Here is a 27,033-nt window from a genome sequence, read left to right as displayed (position 1 = left end):
CTTGATATTAATAGACTGGCAATGTTCTTCATGCATTTTTGATTGGGGGGGGGAGGGAGGGAGGAAAAAGCTGGTGGCTCTGATAGGAACGTGGGATTCGCCGAAGGAATTGCTGAGGAGCTCCGCCTGCCGCCGTGACCCCTTCTTCGTGGGGCAAGGGGGGGCTCCTCTCCATGGGGACAGGCCTGGCCCCTTTCCTTGGGCCAGCCCACCCCACTCCTGCCCCCTGCTTCCACTAAGCAGCACAAAACAAAGGATTGTCCGTCCACCGTGGGCAGCTGTAGTGGGGTAAACTGCCCCTGGCCGAGGAGGCTTAATTAAAGGCCTCTAGAAGCACCACAGATGGGCCGGTCCTCCTCCCTGAGTTTCTGCCCTCTTTCTCTAGGGCAAATCCCTCCCTCCCTCCTTCCCTGGCCAGCTCCTCTCTCTCTGTCCTGGCCTCATTTCTCCCTTCTGTGAAACGGGAGCAAGCACAGCCCCGTCCTTCCCAGGGGCAGCCGAGGGCAGTGCTGGGCCGAGGGCAGAGCCCGGCGGTTCCTAAGTGCTGCCGGGAGGATGGATGGACGCGGCGTTTTTTCCACTGCCAGAGATGAAAGCTTGGAGGGGAGGCTGCCTGTCCTCTTTGATTAGCATATATTATTCATAGAGACCGTCCAGGAGCAGTGCTGGGGGGGAGGGGGGGGAAATAGCCTTTAATAGGTGGCCCTGGCCCGTTTGGGCTGCCCCCAGAGGCCCCCAGCATCCGTGGGAGCCGCGTGGCCTTTGCGTCTCCTCTGGGGTTGGAAGCCCTCTAATCGCTCCTTCTCGTGGCTCCCTGGCAGGGTGGGAGGGGTGGAGCATTGCCATTTTTGGGGGTGCACAGTTTCCATGACAGAGCAACCGAACTCTTTCTCTAACCCCCCCTCCCCCAACCACAGAATATTCCAGACTTTCTGACCCCCCCAAAAAAATGCTGTTTGCCAAAGAAGGGGGCAAGAGGGGGAGGGAAATACCTCACCAGTCCCTTTCGTTGTTCCATTTTTTTTTAATCACTTTTGGTTTGATCTGTACAAAGGTGTTGAAAAATATACATATTGTACATTACGCCCCTCACAGCCTTCTGAGCTGGCTCCCCCCTCCTTCAGAAAAGAGAGCAGGAAAACAGAGCCCCAATCTCTCCCCCCCCGAAGCTCCGAAAGTTAATTTGCATCTGGTTTTTACTGCTGGAACATCTTCTGCTTCTTCTTCAACTAATTCAGCAAAATGACTCAGAATTTATGGTCCTGAAAAATGGAACTCCAAAAGAGTTCAGAGAAAGATCGGTTCCTGATTCCTGAGAACTAGGACAGCAAAATCCCCTTCCGTGTGTGTGTCTGTGTGTGTGTGTGTGAAAGGAGAAGGACCCCTTGGGGAACAGTTTCGAAGGGACGTGAACAAGTTTGCCGATCACTTTTCCTGTTTCCGTGCCTTGTGTATGGCTGAAGGTCTTTATAAAAAGCTGCTGCCCCCTAGCGAGTTTGATGGAGCTACCTGGAAAGGTGAGCGCCTTGTTGCCAGGGGGAGCCTGGAGGGGGACCTGTTGGCATCAGGTCCCAAGGCCTGGGAGGGAAGGGGGGAGGGCAGGGGGTATCTTTTCAGGTGATCAGCCTCGGCCAATAAGGAGCCCCCAAAGGCAAGGACCAAGGTGCATGATGGGAAATTCCCCTTCCAAGTAGGGCTGATGCTCGCCACTAGAGAACAGGCCGGTGTTGGCACCACCCCAGGAAAGGTGGCATTCTCCCCTGGCATCTGGCCAATTGAAGCGGAGGGCAGACACAGGAGCCTTTGGAGGAAGACGAGAGAGAGAGACGGTTCTCCCCCTGCACTCGTCAAGGGCAGGGGGGCCCAGGGGGGGGGGCTGCATGGAGGGAGCCTGGTCAGACTGCGGTGGGGGCCTTGGACGTAAATAAGATCAATATAAAAATATTTTCTGCCTAGGGCCGGGGGTCTTTCCGTGCAGGCCAGGTGGGCTGCTGTTGGGCTCAGCTGTGTGTGGGGCCGGAGGGCGGGATGGGTGGGGCTCTCCAGGCAGGGCCGGCCTTGCACGAAAAATGGGAGGGGCCTTAGTCATCATCATCATCATCGTCATCATCATCATCATCATCGTCTTCGGTGTTTATCTCTCCTTCCAGCACATCCTCAATCCAGTCTTCCAGCTCCTCCGCAGAAGGAAGATCCTCCTCGTCATCCATGTCCATCCAGATGCTGTCGGCCTGGGCGGAGGGACATCGGAGGAGAGAGCTGCTGGGGGGAGTCTGGTTGGGCAGGGCCAGCCCCCCTCCCACCTCCGCCCCCTGGCTGGCTCCAGCGTCCAAGCCTTCTCTCTCGGCCCCCTTTCGAGGCTCAGTCCGGTGGCCCCCAGCCGGCCCCCCAGCTGGTCTTCCCCGAAGCCCTCGGGCACCCCTCCCCAGGCTGTGCCCCATGGGCCCGACCTCTGACACCCAAGGGGCAGCCACATGTTTGACGGGACTCACATCCGTCACGTTGACAACGCCAATCTGAGGCCGAGACAAATCGATGTCGAAGGTTTTCTCCCAGTAAGGGATCAGCTGGGAAGGAAGGAAGGAGAGAGGGGAGAGTGAGGCTTCTGGGGTTTGGTTGGGGGCTGGAATGGGGGTGGAGCACTCTTTGGGCCATGGGGTAAGGAGCCCCTTTCACACCCCCACACCCCCACAATCCCTTCTCCTTTGGGGCTTTGGTCTTATGCTCCATCTGCCCCCTGGATGCCTAGGGAACCAAAGGGGGGGCCTCGTCCGTCCCTCAGCCTCCTCTGCCAGGGACCCTGCTGGCTTTTCTCCCACGCCCCCTGTGGCCCCCTGTGCCCCTGCCCTCCGGCCAGATCAGAAGAGCCCGCCTCCCACAAGCACCCGCCTCCCCTGTGCCCTGTGGCTGCTAGCAGGCCCCGTGAGATCCTGCAGGTCGGGAGGGAAGGAGATCCGGGCGCCAGGGGAAAAGGTGTGGCTTCTCTCCCCCCCCCCCCCCGTTTGCAAGGAGTCTTCACCAGTGGGAAATCCTCGGGATCGATCCAGATGATGCTGAGATCCGGGTTGTCTGTGTTATCCTGGGCCACTTCCTTCAGGATCTCCAGGAACTCGTAACCGTCTGAAGAGAGGGGGGCAGGGGGGGGGCTAAGCAGCCTTCTTGCCTGCAGCCCCTGAATGAGCCCCCCCTCGCCTCCTCCCACTTCCCCTTTTCCCCCAGAGCGTCTCTGGCCCAGGGCAGCCCAGGGGGGGCCTGGGACCAGCAGCCCAGGAAAGTCCCTTGCAGGCCGAGGGATTCCTGACTGTGCATGCAAGAGAAATCCCTTTCGCAAACCAGGTTTATAGCTGGATAAATGGTAGCCAAGGAGGGATCAATACAGGATCACCCCCTCCCCAAATTTAGAAGGACTTACCAGGGTCGTCCTCCTCCGCGAAGGCCACAATGTGGATGCCGTCCATATCGTCTTCCTAAAGGGGGAGCGAGGCGGATCAACGCTGGGCGACTTTATTGCTCTCTTGGCTGTTTATTACTGGAGGACCCCCGACTCAAGGAGGAGAAGCAAGCAGCCCCCAGCCCCCTCCCCACTCGGCAGACAGGACAACGGCAGAGCAGCCTGAATGTTTTCCTGGCCACGAAGAGAAGGTCAGCCCGAGAGGCCAAGAGTCTGGGGGCTCATCTGTGGGTGGAGGTAGCTGGGGCCCCTTCCCCAGGAGCAGCCCTTCCACCCCCCCACAGGGCAATTTCCCTGGGCAGAAGAAAGGGGCTCGGCTGAGGAGCCCCAGGACTTCCCAGGGCTTGGAAATCAGCCGCCGTGGTGGGAGCCGGCTGGGCCCCCACAGAAGCCCCCTGGCCTGAGATCTGGGCAGATCAGCCGTGTGTCTCTTGGAGGGGCCAAAGGGGACCCCTGGATGCCTTTGGACGTGTGAAGAGAAACCGGGGGAAGGGCTTTTATAATTGATTACCTGGCCAGCACAAAGTATCTGTTTCCAGCAGAATTGCCGGCTTTGTGTCCTTTCTTTATTATTCATGGGGAGCCGATATTGGGTTCCCAGTGGGTGGGGGGGGGGAGGGGACTTTCTGCTCTCTGGGAAGCTCTGGGGAGGGGGCTTGGGCAAACTCCCCCCCCCCACGACTTCCTTCTTCTTTGCCTCAGGTGCATTGGGAGAGAGCCCCTGGCACCCCCTCCCACCTCCTGCGCTGCGCCCGACTCCTGGTCCAAGGCTCTGGCCTGGAGCCCCATCGTCCCCTGCCTCTCTCCTCCTGTGCACGTGCAGAAGTCAGCCGGGCAGAGCCTCTCGGCTGAGCTCAGCTACATTGAGGGGAAGAGGCCGGAGCAGCGTCTGCTTCCTCCCCTCCTTCCACCCCCCCCTTTCACCCCGGATCTCCTGGGACTGGAGAGGGAAGGAAGCGGCTTTGAGACAAGCAGGCCACCAGCCATCTGCAGCGGGGGGGGGGGGCTGGCCACGGAGGGGAGGCCACGGAGAGGAAGCCCCCCTTGGCAACCCTGGGAGCAGCTAGGGAGGTTTTCTTTGGCCCCTTCTCTTCCTCCCTCCCAGGAGGGACTCTGCGGCCGGCCGCCTGCTTCCTCTGCCCTGGAGACATCCTTCGGAATGGGGAGGGGCCTCTCCCCCCCCCCCACTTTCAGATCCGTGGACGTACCCAAGTCTCATACATGCTGTCTGCGTGCAGCTTCCTCAGCGTTGGCCTGCAAGAGACGGACGGGGGGGGGGGAAGGGCAGGGTGAGGGCAAGAGATGGCAGCAGAGGCCAGCAAGGTCTTTTCAGACACCCCCCCACCCCAGGCAGAGGCCTTTTTCTTGGCAGTGGGGCAGAGGGGGGGGTTGACTTTCCAGGCCAAGGATTCCCAGGGCTCCCCCACCCAAATATGAGCCAGCCCCAGCCCTATTTAGCTAGCAGCCCCCCTTCCCAGCAGTGAGGGCTTCCCTGTGTGGTGGCAGCCATGATCTTTGCAAAGCCTCTTCGTTATTGGCCGGCCCTTAGCATTCCTGGCTTCTAGAGGCCGACCCTCTGGGCAGGGAGCGTCCGTTTCAGGGGGAGGTGCAGAACTGCCTGCCCCCTTTTCTTCCCATTGCCTTGAGCTCCTGTTGCCCTCTTTCTCTAGGGGCCAACAGGCAGAGGCCCACTTAATGGCTTGGGGGGCTGGTGGGTGCCAGGAGCCCCCCCTGCTCAGGGACGAGGGGAGGGGGAGACCCCACTTGAGGTGTGTTGCCTGATTGGGGGAGGGCACGAAGCCAGAGGCTGGGAAACGCCACCTCCCTTGCCCTTTGCCAGGCTCATAAGGGGAGGGGTGTCCTTCTGGGCATCCGATCCCATTGGGAAGCCCCCGTCCCCAGGACCGGGGTCTTTCTGGGCTGATGATCACCGGCAGCCCCAGCGCAAGGCCACCCGGCATGGAGAGGGGAGCCGTCCGACCGTTGGGGCCAAATGTGTGCCGTTTCCATGGCAGCCGGAGGAAGAAGAAGCGAAGAAGAACTAGGCACGGATGCTGTTGATGCTGGGAAGATGGTGGCCATGGCAACCGAGGACGGTCTCCCCACCGCAACCAGGCACAGAAGCTGCTCTGAAGGCCCCCTGCTGCCAGCCCCCCCCCTCCCACTCTCCCCCAGGGCAGGTGGGGGGGGGCAGCTCCACCTCTTGTGCTCCTCCATGAACTGGACGATTTCCTCCTCGCTGTTGGGCTTGTCCGGGATGGTGACCGGCTTCTCCATGAAAGGCTCATAGTAGTCGATCTCGTTCAGCTTCAGGGAGAGCTTCTTCGCCACCTGCCAAGACAGAGGAGGGCAGGCTGGGTGGGCAGAGCTCCCTGGGAGCCACGGGGCCTCCTGCCCCAGCCAGCGCTCCTCGGAAATGCCTCCCTAATTCTGGCTGTCGGCTGGGGAATGCTGGGAATTGAAGTCCGTGGCCTCTCAGCTGCCATGACTGAGAGTCCCCGGATGTCCCCTTTGCCATTTGGGGGAAAGGAAACCATGGCCTCCCTCCCTCCCTCCCTCCCTCCCTCTCTGCCACGTACCTTGCTGTCGAAGGTTGCAAAGAAAGGGATGTATGGGTGGAATTCTTCAGCAGCATCTTCAAAGGCCTTGAAGTCTGGGAGGGGAGGTAGAGGGTCACTCCTGGTCGCCCCAGCAGAACGGCTCCTCCTTGCATCGTCTCCCGAGAGTCCCCTTCCCCACCCAGCTTTCCCCCTTGGGCTTCTCTACCCAGGAGCCCCGGAGCCCGTTTTCTCCTGGGAGCCCCTCCCCTAATGGCCCACTCACGCTCCGAGTCCTCGTTCTTGAAGTAGCCGATGAGTTTGGGCTCATCCTCGATCCTCTCAAAGGCTTCGAGCTCATTTTCTCCATCGATAAACTCCACGGGGTCTTCCAGGACCTGCAGGAAAGGGGGAGGCTCAGCCCTTGGCCACATCTGCCCAGCTGGAATGGGGGGAGTGGGTTATGTCGGCTTTTCTAAGGGAACGGGGACTGCCAGGGGGATTCTGGGAGTTGAAGTCCACACATCCTGGAGGTGGAGGCTGAGAAGCCCTGGTTGAGGGCCTGGAAGCAGGGGACTCTGGGCCCCTACTGGTCCCAGGCAGTCCCAGGCTTTCCCCCCCCCACCTGTAAAGAGGAGAGAGGGGCTGCAGAGGGCCAGGAAGAGGGTCGCTACTTACGTCAAGGAGGAACTCCACCAGGGTGTCGGCCGAGAATTCCCCGTCGTATTCGATGACTTCGTCCTCCTTGAAGACGTAAACGCTGTCTTCCTCAGTCAGCCCTGCAGGGGAGGCCAAGGGGGGGGGGTCACCCAGAGATTGCCTTTGGACCTTGGAGGATGGAGGGTGGCAGCCTGGTTCTGCAGAAGTGGGCACCCCATGCCAGGATGGATGGGTCGACAAGGAGCAGGGCCCCTTGCTTTCCACCCGGGGGCAGGTGGAGCGCAGAAGGGCCAAAGAAGGGCCTTGGGGGGTGGGGGGGCTAAAGACCTACTTGTCTCGGGAACCCCAAAGGCCCCTTAGAGCAGTGTTTCTCAACCTTGGCCACTTGAAGATATCCGGACTTCAACTCCCAGAATTCCCCAGCCAGCATTCGCTGGCTGGGGAATTCTGGGAGTTGAAGTCCGGACATCTTCAAGTGGCCAAGGTTGAGAAACACTGCCTTAGAGGGAAGCAGACGTTGAACGAACCCGGCTGTTTTCACTGCCCCCTGGTGGCCTCCGGCGTTGGTTCTGCTTCCCCCGCAATCGAAGCTTGTTCCCTGGAGACCCCAAATGAGCTTGGCCCCCCGGGAGGGTGTGTGTGTGCAAAGAGGCCGTCTCCGGAATGTCAATCCTCACCTAATTTTTTGGCCACTGCGGCGTCCTTCTCTGCGTCCACCAGGCCAAATCCAATCCCTTTGTCTTCCAGGACTTGGGCTGCTAACTAGGAGAAAGAGCCCCACGCGGCAGACGGAAGGGCCAGAGGAGAGAGAGAGAGAGAGACAGAGAGAAGATGGGGAATGAAAACATTGCAGGGAGCATCTTGAAGGATTTCTGGGCCGAGGATCCGGAATGTAACAATCAGATGGATTGAATTATTCAACCTTTTATACCTCCTGGCTCCCAACCCCCCCAGCTCCACCTGAACCGCTGGCTTCCCGCAGAGTTTCTAACTAAATGCCACCGTTCAATAAGCGCTTCGGGTCACTTGGAGCCTCCCAAACTTTGCAAAAGCTTCAGGAAAGACAGGTTTAAAAATTAAAAGGGGGGGAAGGGAAGACAGGCTCCGTCCTTGTTTCCCTCGGATAGTTTTAACCTTGAATCCCGGCAAGAGGGAACAGCTGTGCTCGCTGCCTTTGGCCATCCGGCCAGGGATAAAAACGGGTGAATTCAGTTGCTGGGGGGGGGGGGGGGGGAGACCCAACCGCTGATGGCTCTTCTCCTTGAGCCGCGTTGAGGGGCTGCAGACTGACTGCCCATGGGAGCTTCCCTTCCCTCTCTAACGCCGCTTTTCTCCTCCAGGTTGCTCTTCTCTGCCCCCCGTTGGAGGGGATCCATTCTGTCTGGGTCAGGCCTTGGGCGGGGCACCCACCATGCCCAGCAGCAGGGCCGGGGGCTTCTGGAGAGAAAGCAAGGGTCCCGTCCCCTTCGGACCATCAGAGCTGATCTCCCGGGCAACCCCAGGGCAGAGGTGGGAGGGAGCCAGCCTCTCCACTGGAGGGATTCCTGGGCCAGGGTCTCCGGGATGATCCAGCAGGGGTCCTGTTTTTTGTCTGCCCATCTTCACACACACAAGTGCTGCAGACATGAGGACTAGTGGCATGAAAATCCTACTTTGGGCCACAGTTAATCCCAGCCAGGGGGGGGGACTGCCTGCCCCCTTCTTCTCCTTCCCACCCCCTTTTCTCCCTTCCTCTCTTGGCCCTCCCCACTGCCGCTCTGGGGTCAATTTCGAGGGAGGCCCTGCTTGCAGCTACAGCATCTCCCTCCCTCCCCCAGGCTGCTCTGGCTTCCCTCCCCCCCCCCCCCGGGCAACATTCCCAAGGAAGTGGGCCTGGCGGGCTCCAGTTTTGGAGGTGGCAAATTTAGCCTGATGACGTCCCACGTCTCCAGCGCTCTTGGGAAGAGCGAGGGGGCAGCTGTAGCAGTGGGGCAGACCCCCGCCTCACGCGGTGCCCTTGCCGAGAGAAGTGCCAACGTGGTGCTTGCTGCCCAGCCGGTTAGGAAACCCTCGTTGTATGTCTGAACTGGCCCTTTCAAACGCCCGTCCCACGCCCCGACTGCTGGACTGCCCCAGTAAGCGATGACGGCCCATCCCTCGCCACTTTCCCCTGGCCCCCAGTCCCCGAAGGCCCCGTGCTCTGCCTCGGAAGAAGGCCGCCTCCTTGGGCCGGTCTAATGTGCCCCCCCTCTCCTCGCTCCCCGCCCCTACCTCCAGAATCAGCTCCTCCAGCTCAAACTGCTTCTGGGAAGCCTTGTCCTCCCCCACCGGCTCGTGGTAGAGCAGCGCCAGGACCTCGTACTTCTTCAGGACCCCCTTGTAGTTCTTCATGTTGACGTCAATGACCCGGTCGATGCCGTCGTACTCGGGGAAATCCAGGCCCTCCTCGCCACGGGCCACGGGGCCGGCCAAGGCCAGCAGCAGGGCGGCCAAGGTCAGGCCGAGCCACTTCATCCTGCCGCCAAGGGGTTCCGGGGGTCCTTCCCCAAGAGGAGAGAGAGAAAGAGAGAGAGAAAGAGAGAGAAAGAGAGAAAGAGAGAGAGGAGGCTGCCCTGGGCTTCCCTTCCTGCCTTCCCTCCCTCTCCCTGTCAGGTGTGGCGGCCGGGCTGGTGGCTGGCTGGGCAGGCGGCTCTTTGCTGACACAGGCAGGTGCCCGGAGTGGCCGAGGAGGGTGACCACCACACGGAGGGGCGAGGAGCTCCAAAGGCGGAGGAGCAAAGCTCCAGGCAGTGCATAAAAGACCCTCGGGTGGGGGGGAGGGCTCTGGGGCCGGAGGGCCGTCTTATCCACAGATATTTGGCAGCGTCCCCAGCCGGCCCCCCTCTTGCTCCTGCCTATATATGTCAATGGGGAGAAGGTAGGGAGCGGGCCGTTCGATGGGGAGGGCCAGCCCCCCCAAAAGTCCCGCTTGGACCCCCTTGGCACAGGGGCTGCCGGGGCCCGGGCTCCCCTCCTGTGGTGGGTCCCTCCAGCCTTCTCCCCTCTTCTCCCCCCCACCCAGCCTGCCTTGGAGGGCATCTCCTTATCGCCATATTAAGGAAGGGGGGCAGAGAAGGAGGCATGTGGGGCAGGGCAAGAAGGGCTGGCTAAAAATAAGAGGAGATGACTCGGAGGTAAATCAAGACCGGCTTCTGCGGATGGCAGGGAAATTAGAGAGGGGCGGGGGGGGCGCCAGATGCCTGGAGGCTCTTGAGTTACAGGGGGCAGTTAGGTAAGGGCCTGTGAGCGGGGGGGGGGGGCGTCAGGGAGCCGCTCCTTCCACGCCATCCCCCTTCCAGGCATCTCCAGCTGACGAGGGCATCCAGAAGACGTATCTGCGCTGGGAGGCCGAGAGCAGCTCAGGCAGAGGCCGCCTTCCCCCGGGTACCACAGGCAGAGGGCCAGGCCTTCCAGCCGCTTCCGATGGGCAGACTTGCCCCGGGAGAGCTCCGGGCAGGGGAGGAAGGGAGGAAGGCTCTGCTCACCCCCTTCCAGGGCTCCGCTGGCCGGCCCCCCTCCATTAAGTGCAGGGAGGGTCCCACTCCTGGCCCCCCGGGAAGCCCTGGCCAAACGGAGGGTGCGTTTGACTGTGGGTGGCCTCCTGGGCAGGCCCTGAAACGCAGGCGTGGGCTGCCCCATTCATGTGGGGCGCATAGGGGCTGGTCTCTGGCAAAGCTGGGCCTCTCCACGAAGAGCCCTCAGGACCTGCCCAGCATGGAAAGTCCGTCCCTCTGCCCTCCCCGGCTCTGCCCAAGCCACCACCTCTAAGTTGGAGGAGCGGGCAGGAGATGGACCTTCCAGGAGCTGCTGGGCATCCGGCTCCGCCTTGGCTGAGGGATGCTGGGCAGAGCAGAAGTCGGGGTGGGGGGGTGATCTCAAGGTCAGTGCTTCGGTTTAATTGGGGGGGGGGCACTCAGCCTTCAGGGGATCCTGCCTCTGTCTGGGGGGGGGTGGCATCCTGGTTGGCATCAGAGGACCCTGCTCAGGGCTCAGCCTTGCAAAGGCCTCAGCAGTGCTGCCAAGGCTCTCCACCCCCCCCCCACTGTAGTCCAAGGGGAAGGAAAGGAGGCCACGTGGAGTAGAGCATCCTTTATAAGGGCTTTCCCCCTCCATTCACCCCCCCCCCACCCTCGGATTGACAGCTCCTTGGTGCCCCCAAGAGCAGGCTGTTTCCCAGGGGCTTTGAGCTCGGACAGCCCAGGGGGATATGGACTACACCGCAAGGGAGCAAAACCCAACCCCCCTCCACCCGGTTGCTGCACACACACACACACACACACACACACACACAGAGACACTTTTGAGTCAGCTCCTGCAGGAGGGGCTCTTCCCAGCACAGAGAGGGGAGCTGTGGGGCAGGTGGAGGCAGCTCTCACCTCGGCCCCAGTTGCTTCCCTGCCCCAGCTGGCTGTGGTCCCAGGGCGTCCTGCCTCGCAGGTGAGCCCTTCCGCCTGCCAGCAGGGACCGCACGCACGCACGTGTGCCCGGGCTCTGTGTACAAACAGGCAGCTGTCACTTGTGATTTAGAGCCTCCTCCTCCTCCTCCTCCTCCTCCTCCTCCTCTTCCTGGGAAGATGACAGGAATGCTGAGGAGACCCGAAGTCTCCGCTCCACATTGCCAGCCGGATGCGGGCAGAGCTGGCACGTCCTTCTCCCTGTGCCATGCTGGGGGGGGCATTTCATCACGGGAGACGCATTTCAGCTGCAGAACCGAAGTGGGCCAGGCCCTCCGCGAGGCTCGGGGGCTGGAAGGCCACCTGCTTCTCCCCCGTCCGAAGCTGTTGTGAGGGGCTGGCAGAACCCACGGCCCCTGGACAGCCCCGGAGCCCATCTCTCCCCCCCTCCAAGCCCCCAAAGGGCCCCCTTTTCTGGGGAAGGTTTTTTCTTCTCTCTCTTTTGAGTCTTCGCCTGGGTGCAAAAACCAGGAATTTCCGGGTGTGGCGGAAGAGCCGGACCCCCAGAGGCCCCAAACCCCCCTCCCCTCCACCTTCACAGTGGCTGAAGGGGAAGACGGCCCAATATGGGGGGGGCATCACTCCCTGCAGGACGAACGTTACTGGGGAGCCCACGCTCCGCACTCTTCCCAGTTCCCACCACACCCTCCAAGGCTGTGGGAAGTCCGGACCCTCCCCAAACAACAACACCCCCCAAATTGGGCCCCCGCCCCTCTAAAGATTGGGGGGGAGGGACCGGCCAGGTGGGGGGCTGGGCTTTCGGCCGTCTTTAAGGCAAGTTATGTCCTGGGGGCTATTTTTAGCCTGTCCGTCCGTCCAGCAGCTGCCGTTATTTTAATCCGCCGTTGAACGGGTGCCAGATGTGGCTGGGCTGAGCTGAAGTCAGCCGGGGCTATTTTGGCCCTTTCTGCTGACCCACCAGCTTCCCTTTAATCCACTGCCTGGCTGTTCTCCCCCAGAGGCCCCTGGGCCCCAGGACACCACGGGGAGGGGCAGGGGGTGAGGGTCTGCCCCTAAGGCCAGCTCTGGGGGTCAGCAAAGGGGGGCCCTCCTGGAGGGGCCTCTTCTGCATTGGTCAAGCAGCCACATGGAGCCCCAGCAGCCCATCCGGGGAACTGTCTCCCTCCCGGCCCCAAGTGGTTGGTGCAGTTAACCCCCCCTTCCCCAAATAATCCTCCTTTTCTGACGTCTGAAGCCGACATTCTGAGGAAGCGAGGAAAGGATCGTCTGTCCGGAGGTAGAGAAGGCCCGGATGCCCCCCCCCCCCCCGCGCAAAGGCCAGGATGATGGGGCCACTCTCCCCGGGGTGGGGTCCAAGGGGCCACCACCTCCACTGTCTCCCCCAGTCTAAAGCTTCAGTTGCCCCACCTCTGCCCTCTTTCCCCGGGCCTCCAGCTAGGCCCCTTGGCAACCACGGGGGGCAGAGCCCCATTTCCAGCCCCCCCCCCCGAGGGTCCTTCCTGAAAGAAGCAGGCGTGGGGCAGGCGGGGTGGCAGGATTAGGTTTATTGCATCTCTCAGCTGCTACGGGGGCTACAGGCTGCGAGGGGCTGGATCCCAGGGGGCTTCTCGGCTCCTCTCTGGGGCTTAATAGTACGTCTCCTTCTCCACCCAACCTGCGAAGGAAGGAAAGCAGGCAGTCAGTGGCCAGAGGGGGCGCTCTCTGTGTCTGTGTGTGTGTGAGAGAGAGAGAGATGGGGGGGGGGGGAGAGGGCTGCAAGCAGGAAGCCTCCCCCCCCCCCACTCGCTGCCCTCAAACCAGCCTCTCTTCCCTCAGGTTGCAACCCCCCATCATTTCCTTCCCAAGGCAGGACTCCAAAGCCCATGGTTCTGCAAAGAGGCTGGGAGCGCCACCTGGAAGACCCTGTGCCTTGGGAGAGAGGAGGGGGCAGCTGCACCTCCCACCCAACGGAGGGCCCCCTGGGCAAAGGTGGGGGGGGGCGTGGGGGGAAGGCTCACCCCCGGGGTAGCGGCGCAGGAACAGCTTCCGGACCTCGTCGTAGCTGAAGATGAGGAGGCTGTAGGGGAACGCGCAGAACCACCAGGTGACCCTGCAAGAGGAGGGGGAGGGCTGGCTCAGGGGGGGCTGCCTGTGGGGCGCAGGGCAGAGGGGCCGGAGACGGGGGGGGGAGCGGTCCTACTCACTTGAGGGGGTACATCCGGAGGGCCACCCCCATCCCAGGGCAGTAGGACATGAAGGCAGCCAGGGCGGTTTCTTCAAGGAGGCCGAAGATCAGGATTTTGTTCCTGGGGGGGGGAGCAAGAGACGGAGGCTCAGAGGCGGCGGAGGGAGCTCCGTGGGCAGGCGCAGTCTACCACCAGACAGGCGTTCTGGGAAAGGGCTGCTCTGGTGGCCTCAGGGGGAAGGAGGGCTCCCCAAAGGCCACCTGGCCTGCCTCGTCTGCGCTCACTTCATGCCCTGCTGGAAGACGGAGTTCCGGCGCGTCTTGCAGATGATCAGGTCGGCCCACTGCACCACCACGATGCTGGCAAAGAAGGCCGTGTGGCAGGTGAACTCCACCACCTTCCGCTGCTCGTACGTCTGCCAGGAGGGAAGAGACACCGCCCGGTGGGGACGCCTGGAGGGGCAGACGCCTCCCCACAAAGGCCCCCTTGCCCACCTCCAGCTACGGCCAGGCAAACCCTTCCTGCAGGCGCCGGTCCCCTGGCGCTGCCCCTGGCCCCGCGCCTCCCCACTCACCCACTCCTGGCCGTAGCTGTCCTCCAGGTCGTTCTTGGAGCGGTCGTCCCAGTCCAGGCGGATGCCCAGCAACGTGGTGGGCAGGAACCCGTTCTCGGCCAGGATGACAAAATAGGTGAAGAAGCCCCCCAGGGCTTGGATCATGCCTGGGGAGACACACATGGGAGGGGGGGTCAGCTCCTGGGCAGAGCCCCCCTCTTCTGGCACCCAAGTGGGTCTGGCTCACCAATCTGCCCGTAGGCCATGCTGATGAGGCGTTCGTTCACCAGCTTGTCCGTCTTCGGATTCCTCGGCTGCCTTTTCATGATGTCGCTTTCGGCCGCCTCGTAGGCCAGGGAGATGGCGGGCACCTAAAGTGGGGGGGAGGGGGAACACGGTGAATCCTTCAGGCTGGGGGGGTTCAGCTTGGAAGCCCGCAAAGGAAGCCGGCCAGACTCACCATGTCGGTGCCCAGGTCAATGCACAGGATGGTGACGGTGCCCAAGGGCAGCGGGATGTTGGCGATGATGAAGAAGAGGAAGGGCGTGATCTCAGGGATGTTGCTGGTCAGCGTGTAGGCGATGGATTTCTTCAGGTTGTCGAAGATCAGCCGGCCTGTTGGGGGATGAAACGGAGTGAGACCCCCCACAGGAAATTCCCTGGCATCCCCCCCCCACTTCGGCTCCTGTGGGGAACGCACCTTCCTCCACGCCCGTCACGATGGAGGCAAAGTTGTCATCCAGGAGGATCATGTCGGCTGCCTGCTTGGAGACGTCTGAGCCGGCGATGCCCATGGCGATGCCAATGTCCGCTTTCTTCAGGGCAGGGGAGTCATTCACCCCGTCCCCCGTCACGGCCACTATGGCCCCCTGCAGGGCCGTGGAGGGGGGGTCAGTGGTGGAGGGGGGACGATACCCCATGCCCTGGGGACGTTGAGCCCCTTGTTTCTGGCTTCAGAGAAGACCCCAGACCCCGGCAGGGAGACCAGGCCAAGGATAACCAAATCCAGCCCTGCGGCCGCCTCTTGCTCTTCCTTGCCCTGAGCAAGCGGGCACAGCCACCAGGCACTGCCTGGGCTGACGGGCCCCTCCTGCCTGCCCCAAAGAGCCGAGCGGCCCCACCTGCCTCTGGCACCCCTCCACGATGATCAGCTTCTGCTGCGGGGACGTGCGGGCAAAGACGATCTCCGTGTGGTCCCTCAGGATCTCGTCCAGGTGTTTGGGGCTCATGTCCTTCAGATCGGAGCCGTGGACCACGCAGGCTTTGGCCTCCCTAGGTGGAGACCCCCGGACGTGTGAGCAGGGGCAGCGCAGGGAGCCCGAAGGACGGGGCAGCCTGCGGCAGAGGGGCTGACCTACCGAGGGTTGACCTGGTTGATGGGGATGTTCAGCCGGATGGCGATGTCTTCCACGGTCTCGTTGCCTTCGGAGATGATGCCCACCCCCTTGGCGATGGCCTTGGCCGTGATGGGGTGGTCGCCCGTCACCATGATGACCTGCCAGGAGAGAGTTGACTTTCTTCAAAGGAAGCTTCCGCTCCAGGGTCTCCTCTCCTGCTGGGGGGCTGCCTCATGTGCTCTGGCCAGCGCCCCCCCCCTCCAATGGGGAACGCGGCGGCCGCGTGCAACCGAGGGAGCCTGCTGAGCCCACGGCCGGCTCACCTTGATCCCAGCACTTCGGCACTTCCCCACGGCATCCGGCACGGCCGCTCGAGGGGGGTCGATCATGGACATGAGCCCCACGAAACAGAGGTTGGTGATCGGGAAGTTGACCTCGTCCGCGTCAAACTTGAAGCCGCGGGGAAACTGGTCTTCGGGCAGGTAGTACAGGCAGAAGCCTTGCGAGGGGGAGACGAGGCTGCCTCAGAGACACCCCTGGCCCAGCTTCCCCTCCCCTCCTCCTGGCTCAAGCCCCCCGGGAGCTTCCCCTCCCCAGAGGAACCGTCCTCACCCAGCACCCTCTCGCCCAGCCCGCCCAGCTCCAGGTAGGCGTTCTGGAAGGCGTCGCGCATCTCCTCGTCCAGGGGCACCTCCTGTCCTTGCATGAGGATGGTGGAGCAACGGTCCAGGATCCGCTCGGGGGCCCCCTTCATCACCAGCAGGTACCCATTGGGCCGGTCTTCCGGCTCGTGGATGGAGAGCTGGGGGGGGAGAGAAGCTGTTGACCCCTCCCGCCACTTCCCCAACGGGGCCCCCGCAGGGGAGGGTGGGTGGGGGAGACCTGGGTTAAGGATGCACCCCACCCTTCTCCATTTTGTTGGTTGCTCTTTGGGACAGTCGACCCCCCTCCCCAGCTGCCCCCCCCCATATCTCCTTCCCCCACCTGGTATTTGTTGGTGGAGTTGAAGGGGATCTCGGTCACTTTGGGGTTCCGCTCCCGCATCTTCTTGACGGAGCCGCACGAGAGCTCGATGCACTTGAGGAGGGCAGACTCGGAGGCGTCCCCGGCCGTGTCTTTCTGGCGAAAGGGGGAAGAGGAGTTGCTCAGGCCTGCTCAGCCCCCCCCCAGTCCTCCCCCCCCAGCCCTCCCCCCCCCAGCCCTGCTACATTCAAAGGGTCTCCCACATGTCAGGCTTGGCTCCTGTTGACTCCGGGAAGACTCCGGGGTCTTTCTTTCGCGCTGCCCCCTTCAGGGACTTTGCCAGCCTCCCACTCTCGGGATCTCCCAGTGGCCTCCCATCCCAGTCTGGGCCAGAGGAGCTTTCTCAAGGTCGGGAGGCCTTGACAGGTCTGCCCTCTAGTGGCAAAAGACAGGCATACCTTGGAAATGGGGACCTTCTCCTGTCCCGCCTTGAAGACGGCCCTATTGCACAGCCCTGCGATGCGGGCCAGAGCCGTCCAGGTGGACGAGCGCTTGTCAAAAGTGGCCCCTGGGGAGGGAAGGCGGCCCTTCAGGATTTCAGGCTTCGGGTTTCAGGGATTAAACCAGGCCGTAGCAAGCACGCCCTCTGCATATGCTCAGAGAGGCTCTTTTTCATTCTCGTGCTGGGGCCCAATTCTGGACGAGCCCCCGTCGCTCTCCCCAAAGCCCCCCTGCTCTGCTCCGGGAGGCCCACGGCTCCCCCGCCCCACTCTGGCCCTCACCGCTTTGGTCCTCGGTGGTGTCCGCCTCGTGGATCTGGTTGTCGAACCACATGTGGGCCACCGTCATGCGGTTCTGGGTGAGGGTGCCGGTCTTGTCCGAGCAGATGGTGGAGGTGGAGCCCAGCGTCTCCACGGCCTCCAGATTCTTCACTAGGCAGTTCTTCCGCGCCATGCGCTTGGCGGTCAGCGTCAGGCAGACCTGTCGGTGGAGGAGGGGGAGGGGAGGTCAACGGGGGAGGGTCCAGAGGGAGAGGAAAGGCAGAGGAAAGGGCAGAGGAAAGAGTCACAGCTGCTGCCCAGGAAGCAGGAGGCCCCTGGCGCCCTCGGCTGGCTCCCCTCCCTTCCACCACACTGGCCCCATCTCTGGAGGAGCCTCCCCCTTTGCCTGATGGCTTTTCTGGAGAAGGGCCCCTCCTCCTCCTCCTCCTCCTCCTCCTCCTCCTGACGCCCCGCAGTCAGCCAGCGGGCGCCGCTCACCGTGACGGTGGCCAAGAGGCCCTCGGGCACGTTGGCCACTATGATGCCAATCAGGAAGATGACGGCCTCCAGCCAGCTGTAGCCCAGGATGAGGGAGAGGATGAAGAAGGACATGCCCAGGAAGACGGCCACCCCGGTGATGATCTGGATGAAGTGCTCGATCTCCATGGCGATGGGGGTGCGGCCCACCTCCAGCCCGGATGCCAGGGAGGCGATGCGGCCCATCACGGTCCGGTCCCCGGTGAAGATGACGATGCCACGCGCGGTGCCTGGCGGGGGGGGAGAGGAGGGTGAGGGCAGCCGTCTGCTTACCTGCCTCCCCCTCGACCGGACCAAGGGCAGAGCAGGGTGGGCGCCTCCCCCGGCCTCCCTGGGCCCCTCACCTTCCACGCAGTTGGTGGAGAAGAAGCAGATGTTGCGTGTCTCCAGGGGGTTCTCGTGGGTGAACTCCGGGGACCGCGTCTGAGGCTCCGACTCGCCCGTCAGGGAGGAGTTGTCCACCTGGCCAGGAGAGAAGCGCGGAGGGTGGCTGCCCGAGCCGTGAGGGCCAGGGGCCTCCTGGAGGGGCAGCGCAGCAGCCGTGGGCCTGTGCCGAGCCAAGGCGGCTGGAGGGCAGCAGCGGAGAAGGCCTGGGCTCCCTCTGCCAGACAGGCCTCCCCCATGCGCCCCCGCCCCCCGCACGGTCTCACCTTGCACCCATGGGAGGAAATCACCCTCAGGTCGGCAGGAATCCGGTCCCCACCACGGACCTCCACCAGATCCCCCACCACCACGTTTTCCGCGTTGATCTGCATCTTCTCACCTTCGCGGATCACCAGGGCTTGCTGTCGGGGGAGAGAGAGACCGTCCTGGGGGGCCGTGGCTACTCTCCCCACCCGCTGCCCTCCCTTGGCAGGAAGGGAAGGTCTCCGGCAACTGCCGGGGGGCTGCTTGGGGGCCCCCCCCAGCCTCCAGCTCTCGTGCACACCTTCCCTCCAAAGGCAGCGCTGGGAGGACGGGCGGCTCACCTGGGGCACCATGTTCTTGAAGGAGTCCATAATCTTGGAGCTCTTGGCCTCCTGGTAGTAGGAGAAGCAGCCGGTGACGATGACCACGGCCGCCAGAACCACCCCCAGGTACAGCTGGAAGAAACCGTGGGAAAGAGGGGAAGTCGGGGGGATCAGGGGGGTCGTGGGGGGGGTGTCAACCACCTGGAGAAACCTCCTCCCTTGAAGCTTCTCCAACCAGGCGGATGCCCCTGAGGCGATCCGGAACTGCCAGTCCCAGCATGCCTCTCAGCTGAGCCCAGGGGCCGAGGCTGCTGGGAGTTGTGGTCTAAGCACAACCACAGGCTGTTCAGTTGTGGGTCCGGCTGGTTTTATGCAGGGCAAAGAATAAAACCAGGACGTGAGGGGGAGGGTTCAGCCTCCCTCCCCCCCAGGAGGGATAATGGAAGTCAGCCAGCAAACAGCAGGAGGGGGAGGGGGGCTTCTTGAGGTCCTCCTATCCCATCTTCCTCAGCTGCCACGGTCAACACTGAGGGATGCTGGGAACTGTAGTGCAGCCGTACAGCGGAGGACGCTCGGTTGTTCATCCTTGTGCTGGCCAATGAACCAGATGGAAAAGCCCTCCTGCGCCCTGATAGGCCTGCCTGTGGCCCTATGGAAGGGGCTGCTGGGGCTGGTGGGGGTGGGCCCGCCTGAGTCCGTCAAGGGGGCCAACCGTCCGTCTCAGGGAAGGCCCTGCAGCCCTCCGGCCCTTCTCTTGCCTCTTGAAGAGCCATCCTGGCAAGGGGGCAGAGAAAGGTCTCCTTGGGGAATGGGGGGGAAGTGGGGCTGGACAGCTGTGGCCTCTCTGGGCTTCCTTGCCTTCCACTGGGCCAAAAAGTCTCTTAAGCAAAGTTCTTCACTCCGTTTTTCCCCTGGGAAAAACCGCTTCTTCAGGGAAGTCTTCCCAGACGGTGAGCTCTCTCCAGCGAAGAAGGGAAGGAGCAGCAGAAGATGGGGAAAAGGGGGCCGCCTGGTGGCCGAAGGAAGCCTGGCCTTCGGGGGGGGGGGGGAGAAGAGACTCTGGCAAACGCGGCCGCTCAGTGTGCAGTGAGGGAGGGGCCAGTGTGAGACGCTCCTCCTTGCCCTGGTGGGGGGGGGCTTTGCTCCCCATATGCTGGGATCCTCTGCTGCGTTTCTGGCGGCTCCTGGACGGTCTCCCACTCGCCCAGCTCCCCCCCCCCCCGGCCCTGGAAGGGCTTCCGGCTCTTTCGGCAGCTGCCTTCCAGGAGGGGCAGGGAAGGGACTCTCTGCCCCCCCCCCCCCCCAGCCGGCTGTTTAGTTTGCAGAGAGGCTGGATAGTTTCCAAGTACGGAAACCTTTGGGGGGGGGTCACGCAGCCAGTAGAGCCTGGAGCCCTTTGCTTCCCCCCCCATTCACTGTTTGCACACACACACACACACACACACACACGAGTGCACAAAGTGTGTCCTGTGAAAAAGGGCCCTGGGGCCTGCTTCACCCTCCCCAGTCCTGGGTGAGAATTCAGCCTCCTTGACTCAGCGCAGCCGCCGTTCAGCTGAGGCAGCCAACACCCTCCCCACCCTTAAAACCTTGAGCCCCCCCCCCAGGCGCAGGGAAAGCCCCCAGCCGGTCCGGCCCAGGGCAGCCTCCCACGCTGGGCTCCCTGGCCCCTGGGGACTCACGTTGTCGTTGGCCACCTCGTCCTCTATGGCGGCCTTGATGCTGTAGGCCAGGAAGCAGAGGATGGCCCCGATCCACAGCAGGATGGAGAAGCCCCCGAAGAGCTGCCGGCAGAACTTGACCCACTCCGGGATGGTGGGCGGGGGGGTCAGGGCGTTGGGGCCGTCCTGGGCCAGGATCTCGGCTGCCCGGGTGTTGGTCAAGCCCTGCCGTGGTCAGGAGGAGGGAAGGGAGCGGGGAGGGGGGGCAGAGAGAGGAAGGTTGGGGTAAAGCCAAAGGCCATCGGGGGGGGGGGGGGGGGGGTTGGAGTTCAGTTCATTAGGAACAAAACACGGAGATTTCACGTGAAGCAGGACCAAAAATAATAAATGCTTTAACTGTTGAGCTTGTGCAGGTTAATCCAAAGACGTTTTTAATAACGCAGTAAGTCGTAGCAGGAGGATTCCCCCTCCCTCCACAGGGCTGCAGCTCAGATTCCGGTTCCCCTCCTGGGATTTAATGGGGGGGGGAAGAGACCCAGGCCCTCCGAGCCCCCAGGGTGCTCTGGCACACACAGCAAAGGTCCTGGGGGGGAGGGGCTGGCCAAGGAGCTCCTGGAGCAGGAAATGGGGGGGGGGAGCCGAGGGGCAGGTTGGTGGGACTCACCTTGGAGAGGTCCACTTGGTACTTCCGGCTGATCTCGTCCAGGGAGAGCCTGTGGTCATCCTGGGGAAGAGACGCCCCAGAGAGCCTCAGGGAGGAAGGGCAGATTCAGAGGGGCCTCCCCCAACCGTCCCCCAGAGGTCTGAGAGGCGGAGGCTGCCAAGGGGGCCCTGCCGCCAGCTGCCCCCTTACCAGGTTCACTTCCTTCTTCAGCTCATCCAGCTCCTTCTCCTTCTGCTTCTTCTTCCCTCCGCCATTCTCGGCCGTGGGGCCCAGGGGCACCGACTCTCGCCCGCTCTGAGTGGGGGAGATGCCGTTGACATGGCGGGCCAGGAACAGGTGGGATAGAAACCTTTGGGGGCCTTCCCGCCTGCCTTCTTTGGAGGGGGCAACTCAGCTCACCTCTGGGGCGCCGAATCTGTGGGGCCCCACTTTGGTGCCCTTTTCCTGGATCTCCATCGACTGGGCCTCCCTCCTTTCTGCCCTGTTTGCCACAGAACAATTTGCACTGCTTGGCAACCCCTGAGGGCGGGTGTTTATCGTCCTGGCATTTCTGCCCCTGAAGGACCCACCGGAAGGGCTGCATCCGGAGCCTGAAACCCGATGCCCCCAGGGGTGCCAGACTTCTGACAACAACGCAGGCTCTGAATGCGCCGCTTCCTCCTCTGGTGCGGAACCAAGGTCTACCCGCAGAGCCCCATCGGCCGGGAGGAGCAGCTGCCTCTGGGCTGCATGGAGGCCCTTGTAGGCAGAGGGACGGGCTGTGAATTTAGCTCTCTGCCAAAGCCGTCCACCTCTTGGGGGGGGGGGGTCATTCCGGCATCCCAGAGGGGGAGCCTTTTTGACATTCCAATCCCAGCAGAGCCCCTCCTGCATCCCCCTCCCCAAGGCGGAAAAATCCCAAACTTTCTCCGGAGCTGCTTCACTCTTTCCCGGCTCCTTCTCTGCTCCTTCTCTGCTCCAGCTCCGCCACTCCCCAGAACTGTGGACCCTCCCAGGGGTCTTTCCTAGATCCCGGACAACTTTATTTCCCAGCCTCTTTTCCAAAAGAGTCCGACTGTGGGGTTTGGACTCTTCCAGGCAGACACCGGGTGGGCCAGTTTCGGAATCCAAGATCCTTCCTCTGCCTTAGGCCGAGACCCAGGCCCAGCTGCAGCCGGGGTCTTTGGGGACTTTGGGCCCAGGGCCAGGAAAGCGGGCAGATTCTGAAACTGGGTCTTGGGGGGAAATGCTTGAGAAAAGAAAAATCTGCATCCCGTTTTCAAAAGCTCCCCAAATCCTCCTTTTTTATTTTTATTTTTAGACAGACAGGAACAAACAAAAATGTAATCCTTCTTCCATTTCATATAGTGTGTCTTTTGGTTGCAAGATGTTGTGTGTCCTTTCCACGGTCACCACTTGCAATTATATACCGAGTCACAAATTGTTCATTTGTTAAACGTAGATACATTAATGTTATATGTCAACTTTTCAACTATAATTATTATTCCTTAATTTTAAACAAGGTATTCTAAACGTTGAATCCATACATACAAAATCCACCTCTTGCAGTGCTTGGAATGAAGGGCCTCCTACGTATCCAGATTCGGTCCTGCTTCAGAGTTGCGCAGGGCCTGTGACCCCCACCCACAAAGGCAAGGATGACAACACCACCTCCCCGATTCTGGTCCAAAGAGGACCAGAATCTGCTGAAGCTCTGGCAGCCCCGGTGGGCAGGCGAGCCCGGAAGAGAGAGACCCCAAGGGGCAGGCGAGGCCGAGGCCGGCTCTGGGCAGAGAGTCCAACAGAGGGTGTCACTCATGCTTCCAGCTGGCATCTCTGCCGCCCTGGCCCTGTCAGAGAGGGTCAGCTGGACTTTCCTGCCAGTTGAGTTGTTGACCTCCGATTGCACCAGCGGGCAGAGGGGTTTGGAAGCAGCGGGCAGGGTTCTCCGGGGGCTCCCAAAGAAGAAGGGGGGCTTTGGGGCCACTCACTCCAGGCCCCCAGATGCACCCCCCCCCGCCCAACCTAGAGCCCTGCTTTTCCTCTCGGGTGGGTACCAGCTCTGTGCCACTGGCCTGCCCAACCCCTGTGCCACGGCTGCCTGGCTTTCCTGCCCCAGGATACTCACCCCTTTGCCCATTGTGCCCGGAGCGAGAAGGCCAAGCGGGTAGCTGGATGGCAGCGGAGTCCCCCTTTCCTTAAATAGCTCTGATTCCCCTCTGTTCTGCGCTGTCTCTGGATAGAGGCACTGACTGAAAGGGGATCTTGAAGGGAGGAAGGCTCCTCCCCTCACAGACCCTCCCCCTTTTCTCAGGCTTTCCCAACCTCTCCCCCCTCTCCCCCCCCCAACCCGCAGGCTGTTTTCAAGAGCAGGGAGTTGGTTCTGCTGCCCACTCTGGCCCCTGGCTCAGCCCCCTTCTCCTGGCATGGAGGCTTCCCTGGGCACCGCAGCCCATTGCCAGCCGAAGAAAAAACCCCTTGCTGCCTTAGAGGGGGGCTGGATAGAGACAGAGAGGACTGCCACAAATCACAAACTGGCTGCCCTGTGTGCCAACTCTGGGCAGACTCTTTCTGTGCCGGCTTTCCAAGAAGCTCCGTGCTGGTAGAGAACCCAGTGCAGGGATTCAGCGAGAGTTGAGCCCGCTCTAGGGAGAACGTCTGAAGGGGCCTGGGAGAGGCCCAGCCCTGACCTCCGCAAAGGCTCTCCTCCGACCCACAGAGCCCCATCAGATGCAGCTCAGAGGGCAGAAACCTGCATGGCAGCTCCAAAGTGGGCATTCTGGAAGCAGCAGTTGTGGGGTGGGGGGACAGTTGTGCTTTGCTTCTCTTGGGTTGAGTTGCTTCAGAGGATCCCTGATTTGGGGGGGGGGGATCCTGATAAGTGACAGCCTTTCTGAATCACTTTGTCTTGTCGAGGGTGTGGCGATAGGCAGCTGGCGGCATCCTCACCTTTGCGAGGGACGTGTTGGTGACCCCTCCTTCCGCCAAAGCCCCCCCCAAAGTCTGGTCCTTCCATGGGCCCACAGTTCCCAGCAGGTTCTGCGGGATGCTGAGCCCTGAAGCACCGCTGGGCGACCTCCTCGGGGGCCACTGAGAAGCTGCCTCCTCAGGTCCGGCAGGGAAGAAGGATCAAGACCAGCAGCCGAGGGCCCAGGAAAGTGAGATCTTCGCCCCTCCGGGAGGGGGCAGCTCTTCCATAAGCCAGACAGCGGGGGGGGGGGCTCCCTGCCAGCCCTGGAGGTGGGAGTCGGGGGTGGGGGGGGTCCGTGGCTGAAGGGAAGCGCAGAGGAGGGTGGGAGGCTTCCAGGCAACTCTTGGGAAATAACGTTTTCCTGACTTTAATGAAACCTGACCTTTCCTGCGGCTGCAAAGGGATTTAGCTCCGGGGACTGAGAGACGGCTGGGTTATTTATTTCCAAATCTCTTTTTAATATGCCTTTGTGGGGCAGGAAAGAAAACACTTGGAATTTCATTGTGTTGGGGAGACTCACACAGGCCAATGCCCTGTGCGTCCCCCAGAGGGTCCCTGTGGGTGTGTTTGTGTGTCTCCCTCAAGTGTGGGGGCATCTCCAAAAGCCCCTGGATTTTAAGCTGCACTTGGGAGCGGAGGGATCAGGTGTGCAGCTACTTTCAGAAAATAGTTAACATTTTTGTGTGAAACTAATTGCCAAAGAGAAACTTCATTTCTTTTTTAAGTGAAACTTCAAGCAAAGAAATATCCCACTGGATGCGAAGGAAGGGGAAGAGTTTGCAAACAATTTGACAACTGCTCCCACCGCCTTCTCCCTCCCCTGGGCCTCCGGTCTTCCTTCCCTCTTTGGAAAGGGGGTCTCCCTGGCAGAGGGAGCCCTTTTAGCCTCACCCACCCACCCAGGCTCCCCTCGGCTTCGCAGCTGTTGGGGAACTGGGGGTTGGATTTTGGGAGCCCTTCCCTGCCGCAGAGAGGCTTGCCCTGTGGGGCCCCTTGGAGCCAACTTCCCCAGCAAGGTGATGCTCCCTCGCTGTGCACCGTGGGAGGATCTCGGCCAGGAAGCTGTGAGCAGGTGTTGGGAGGGCAGAAAAACAGCCTCCTTCCCTTGCTAAAGCAGCTGGGGATCCTGGAGGGAGGATCGTTTTGTGTGTGTCGTGTTTGTGTTTTCCTCTTTCCGTGTGCCAAGCAGAGAGGGCCCAGCAGGAGGATCACATGCAAGAGGCAGAGCGGGGGGGGGAGGGAGGGGGGGCTTCCTGCAACCCAGTGGAAAGAGGGTAGGGAGGGTTCTAGAGCCGTGCCTAGGAGGGTACCAAAGGCAGCCCCCCCCTCCTGAATCGGGATTGGGTTATAAAACAGGGGGGAGGAAGGAACAGCTCACATCCAGGTCAGGCAGGGGAATCAAGAGCTGGGGAGTTGTGGTTGGGGGGATCGGGGGGGGGGGCTGGGGAAGTATGAAAACTGCACTTGTTTTGCTGCTCCATCCTTCCCCCGCTGAGACCCACAAAACCTGGCTGGGCTTCCCAGCCACGGAAGTGCCTGCTGCTTTGTTCTGGACAGTCATGGCGGACGGACACCAGCGGCTCCCTTGCCCTGGGCTTCTGGATTATCCTGGCAGGAGCCCCCCCTGCCCCCCCACCCAGTCATTGTTTATGCAACCAGGACCCACGGAGGCCCGCCAAGTCAGCGGAAAAACCACTCGTCCTTTCGGCCAGGAGTGGCCCAGACTCTGGCAGCCTTTGGGAAGGGGAGACCAAGAAAGTTACCCCAGGTGCCTTTGGGGTAACCGTGGCCTGGATGAGGGGGAGCCTCCACAGACATCGGAGCCTTGGGGAAAACTCTATTGGGGTGGGGAGAGAGCAGGAGGCCCCAGGGGCTGCAGCTGTGAAATCTGTGGCTTCCTTCCTTCCTTCCTTCCTTCCCTCCTTCCTCTCTGCACTGACGGCAGCTCATCCTTTCTTCAGAAAAGGGGAGCCCAGTTTGAAATGCCCTCTGTGGTTGTGCCACGTGCTTTCTCTCCCCCTGCCCCATTTCCAGTCCTGAAAGAGGGGGACGTGCTTTCTCCCCTTGGATCCATCGGCTGTCCTGCACCCATTTCCCCCAAAGAGGCTCCAGCCAGGCTGAACTCCTGGAAGAAGCTCCGAGAGGGGCTGACAGCTCCTTTGAGGGGGGGGGGGTCCAGAGCCCCTCTTTGGCCTGGGAAGGACGTTCCCCCCCCTCCGCTGGAAGACTGCGGCTCCTTTGCACGGCTGTAAATACGGAAAGAAAGAGAGACGTGCCCCCCCCCCAAAAAAAACTTTCCATGTTATGTCAAGGAGGAGAAAATAGTTCCTTCTGGCATTTCTCTGGGGGTTTCCTTCTGTGAGAAGAGGGGTTTCTCCCTCCCCCCGGATTGACCCTTCCAAGGCCGAGGGGTCCAGTGTGGGCTGGAGATTCAGCCAGAGGAGCCGGTTTGGGCCTCCGTTGTAATTCCGAGAGGAAGCTGCGGAATCCGAATGGAAAAAACCCAGGAGGGGAATGGGGGAGACCTGATTCCTGGCCGGCCAATGAGAGCCGTCCGCCCATCGTCTCCTGCCAATGTTCCCAAGAGGCCGGGATGAAAAGAGGACGGGGTCAACTGAGTGGACGCACCGAGCGGAGGATGCAGGGAGCACAAAGTCCCCCCCCCCTCGGCTGCACCTGCCAAGCCGGGGCTTGGGTGCCAATCCTCCCTTGGCAAGGGCAGCTTGTGGCAAGTGAGCATGTGCAGAGGGCTGGGAGTTAGAAGGAAGCGTGAGGACAAGAGAGACTCAGCCTCCTTTGATGATGGTTGCCCCCAAACCCAGAAATTGCCCCTGAACCTCCTCGGAGGGGGGGGCGTTTTCTCCGCGAGGGATCCCCTTCCTGGGATGGGGGGGGGAGGCCTCGGGTAGCCTGGGCACTTGGGGGAGAACAGCCCCCTCTGCTGGAAGTCTCTGGGCAGGGCTGGGCAGCCCCATCTGGCCGGCTCTGGGCTAGAGTCTGGCCCCCTCTGCTGAGGAAGTGGGGCAGCCGCTCAGCCGCCCTGTCTTTGGCAGGCAAGCTCTTCCCATCGTCAAGGGAACGTGGGGGGGGGGGGCTTGGCCCTTCCCTCCTGCAACCTGGGAAACGCAGAGGCTGCAGGCTGGCTGCGGGGGGGGGGGGGGAGCTGGAGAGGAAAGAATGCCTTGGGAGGGGGGCTGGTCCCTCCACCCCCCCTCCTCTTCCCAAGCTGTGTAAATAAAAGCTGCTGTGAAAGAGCGCCAAGTCCACCACAGGGAAGGGACCTGGGAGACCCCGCCCCACAGGCCCCTCTGTGTGTGTGTGTGTGTGTGTGTGTGTGTGTGTGCAAGTGTGTTGTCCGTGCTCTCAGCCCCAGCTGTGGGAACGGTTCTCTCCCCGTCCCTCCCTTTCCAG

General features: G+C 61.9%; 2 protein-coding genes across 2 annotated transcripts; both read right to left on the bottom strand.

Annotated features, from left to right (window-relative positions):
* Window positions 1-1,999: 1,999 nt before the first annotated feature.
* On the bottom strand, window positions 2,000-9,141 carry CASQ1 (calsequestrin 1). Its single transcript, XM_032233892.1, has 11 exons — window positions 8,899-9,141; window positions 7,326-7,410; window positions 6,667-6,767; window positions 6,275-6,386; window positions 6,031-6,104; window positions 5,652-5,782; window positions 4,660-4,705; window positions 3,413-3,467; window positions 3,020-3,120; window positions 2,493-2,567; window positions 2,000-2,231 (listed from the first exon to the last, which is right to left on the bottom strand). Exons 1-11 carry the CDS (start codon window positions 9,139-9,141, stop codon window positions 2,082-2,084), a joined length of 1,173 nt encoding a protein of 390 aa, XP_032089783.1. The 3' UTR covers window positions 2,000-2,081.
* A 3,486-nt stretch (window positions 9,142-12,627) lies between these two features.
* LOC116519810 (sodium/potassium-transporting ATPase subunit alpha-2) lies at window positions 12,628-22,863 on the bottom strand. Its single transcript, XM_032233856.1, has 23 exons — window positions 22,780-22,863; window positions 20,862-20,966; window positions 20,673-20,732; window positions 20,030-20,233; window positions 18,366-18,479; window positions 18,048-18,182; window positions 17,742-17,859; window positions 17,359-17,627; window positions 16,882-17,080; window positions 16,558-16,667; window positions 16,121-16,255; window positions 15,749-15,938; window positions 15,460-15,635; window positions 15,158-15,294; window positions 14,921-15,071; window positions 14,500-14,668; window positions 14,260-14,414; window positions 14,047-14,170; window positions 13,821-13,966; window positions 13,531-13,661; window positions 13,265-13,366; window positions 13,079-13,170; window positions 12,628-12,735 (listed from the first exon to the last, which is right to left on the bottom strand). Exons 1-23 carry the CDS (start codon window positions 22,789-22,791, stop codon window positions 12,707-12,709), a joined length of 3,063 nt encoding a protein of 1,020 aa, XP_032089747.1. The 5' UTR covers window positions 22,792-22,863; the 3' UTR covers window positions 12,628-12,706.
* Between the last annotated feature and the right edge of the window lie 4,170 nt (window positions 22,864-27,033).

Source organism: Thamnophis elegans, chromosome 17 (assembly GCF_009769535.1).
Source record: "Thamnophis elegans isolate rThaEle1 chromosome 17, rThaEle1.pri, whole genome shotgun sequence".
Classification (NCBI taxonomy): domain Eukaryota; kingdom Metazoa; phylum Chordata; class Lepidosauria; order Squamata; family Colubridae; genus Thamnophis; species Thamnophis elegans.
This window is presented reverse-complemented; position numbering and strand designations above follow the sequence as displayed.

Coding starts and splice junctions, on each gene's coding strand:
- CASQ1 (XM_032233892.1), bottom strand. CDS start 9,141: ATGAAGTGGCTCGGCCTGACCTTGGCCGCCCTGCTGCTGGCCTTGGCC. Junction 6,105..6,274: donor CAAGAACGAGGACTCGGAGC/GTGAGTGGGCCA, acceptor CTCCCCTCCCAG/ACTTCAAGGCCTTTGAAGAT. Junction 3,121..3,412: donor CGCGGAGGAGGACGACCCTG/GTAAGTCCTTCT, acceptor CCCTCTCTTCAG/ACGGTTACGAGTTCCTGGAG.
- LOC116519810 (XM_032233856.1), bottom strand. Junction 17,860..18,047: donor TTTCCTCCCATGGGTGCAAG/GTGAGACCGTGC, acceptor TCTCCTGGCCAG/GTGGACAACTCCTCCCTGAC. Junction 13,171..13,264: donor CTCCGGATGTACCCCCTCAA/GTGAGTAGGACC, acceptor CTCCTCTTGCAG/GGTCACCTGGTGGTTCTGCG.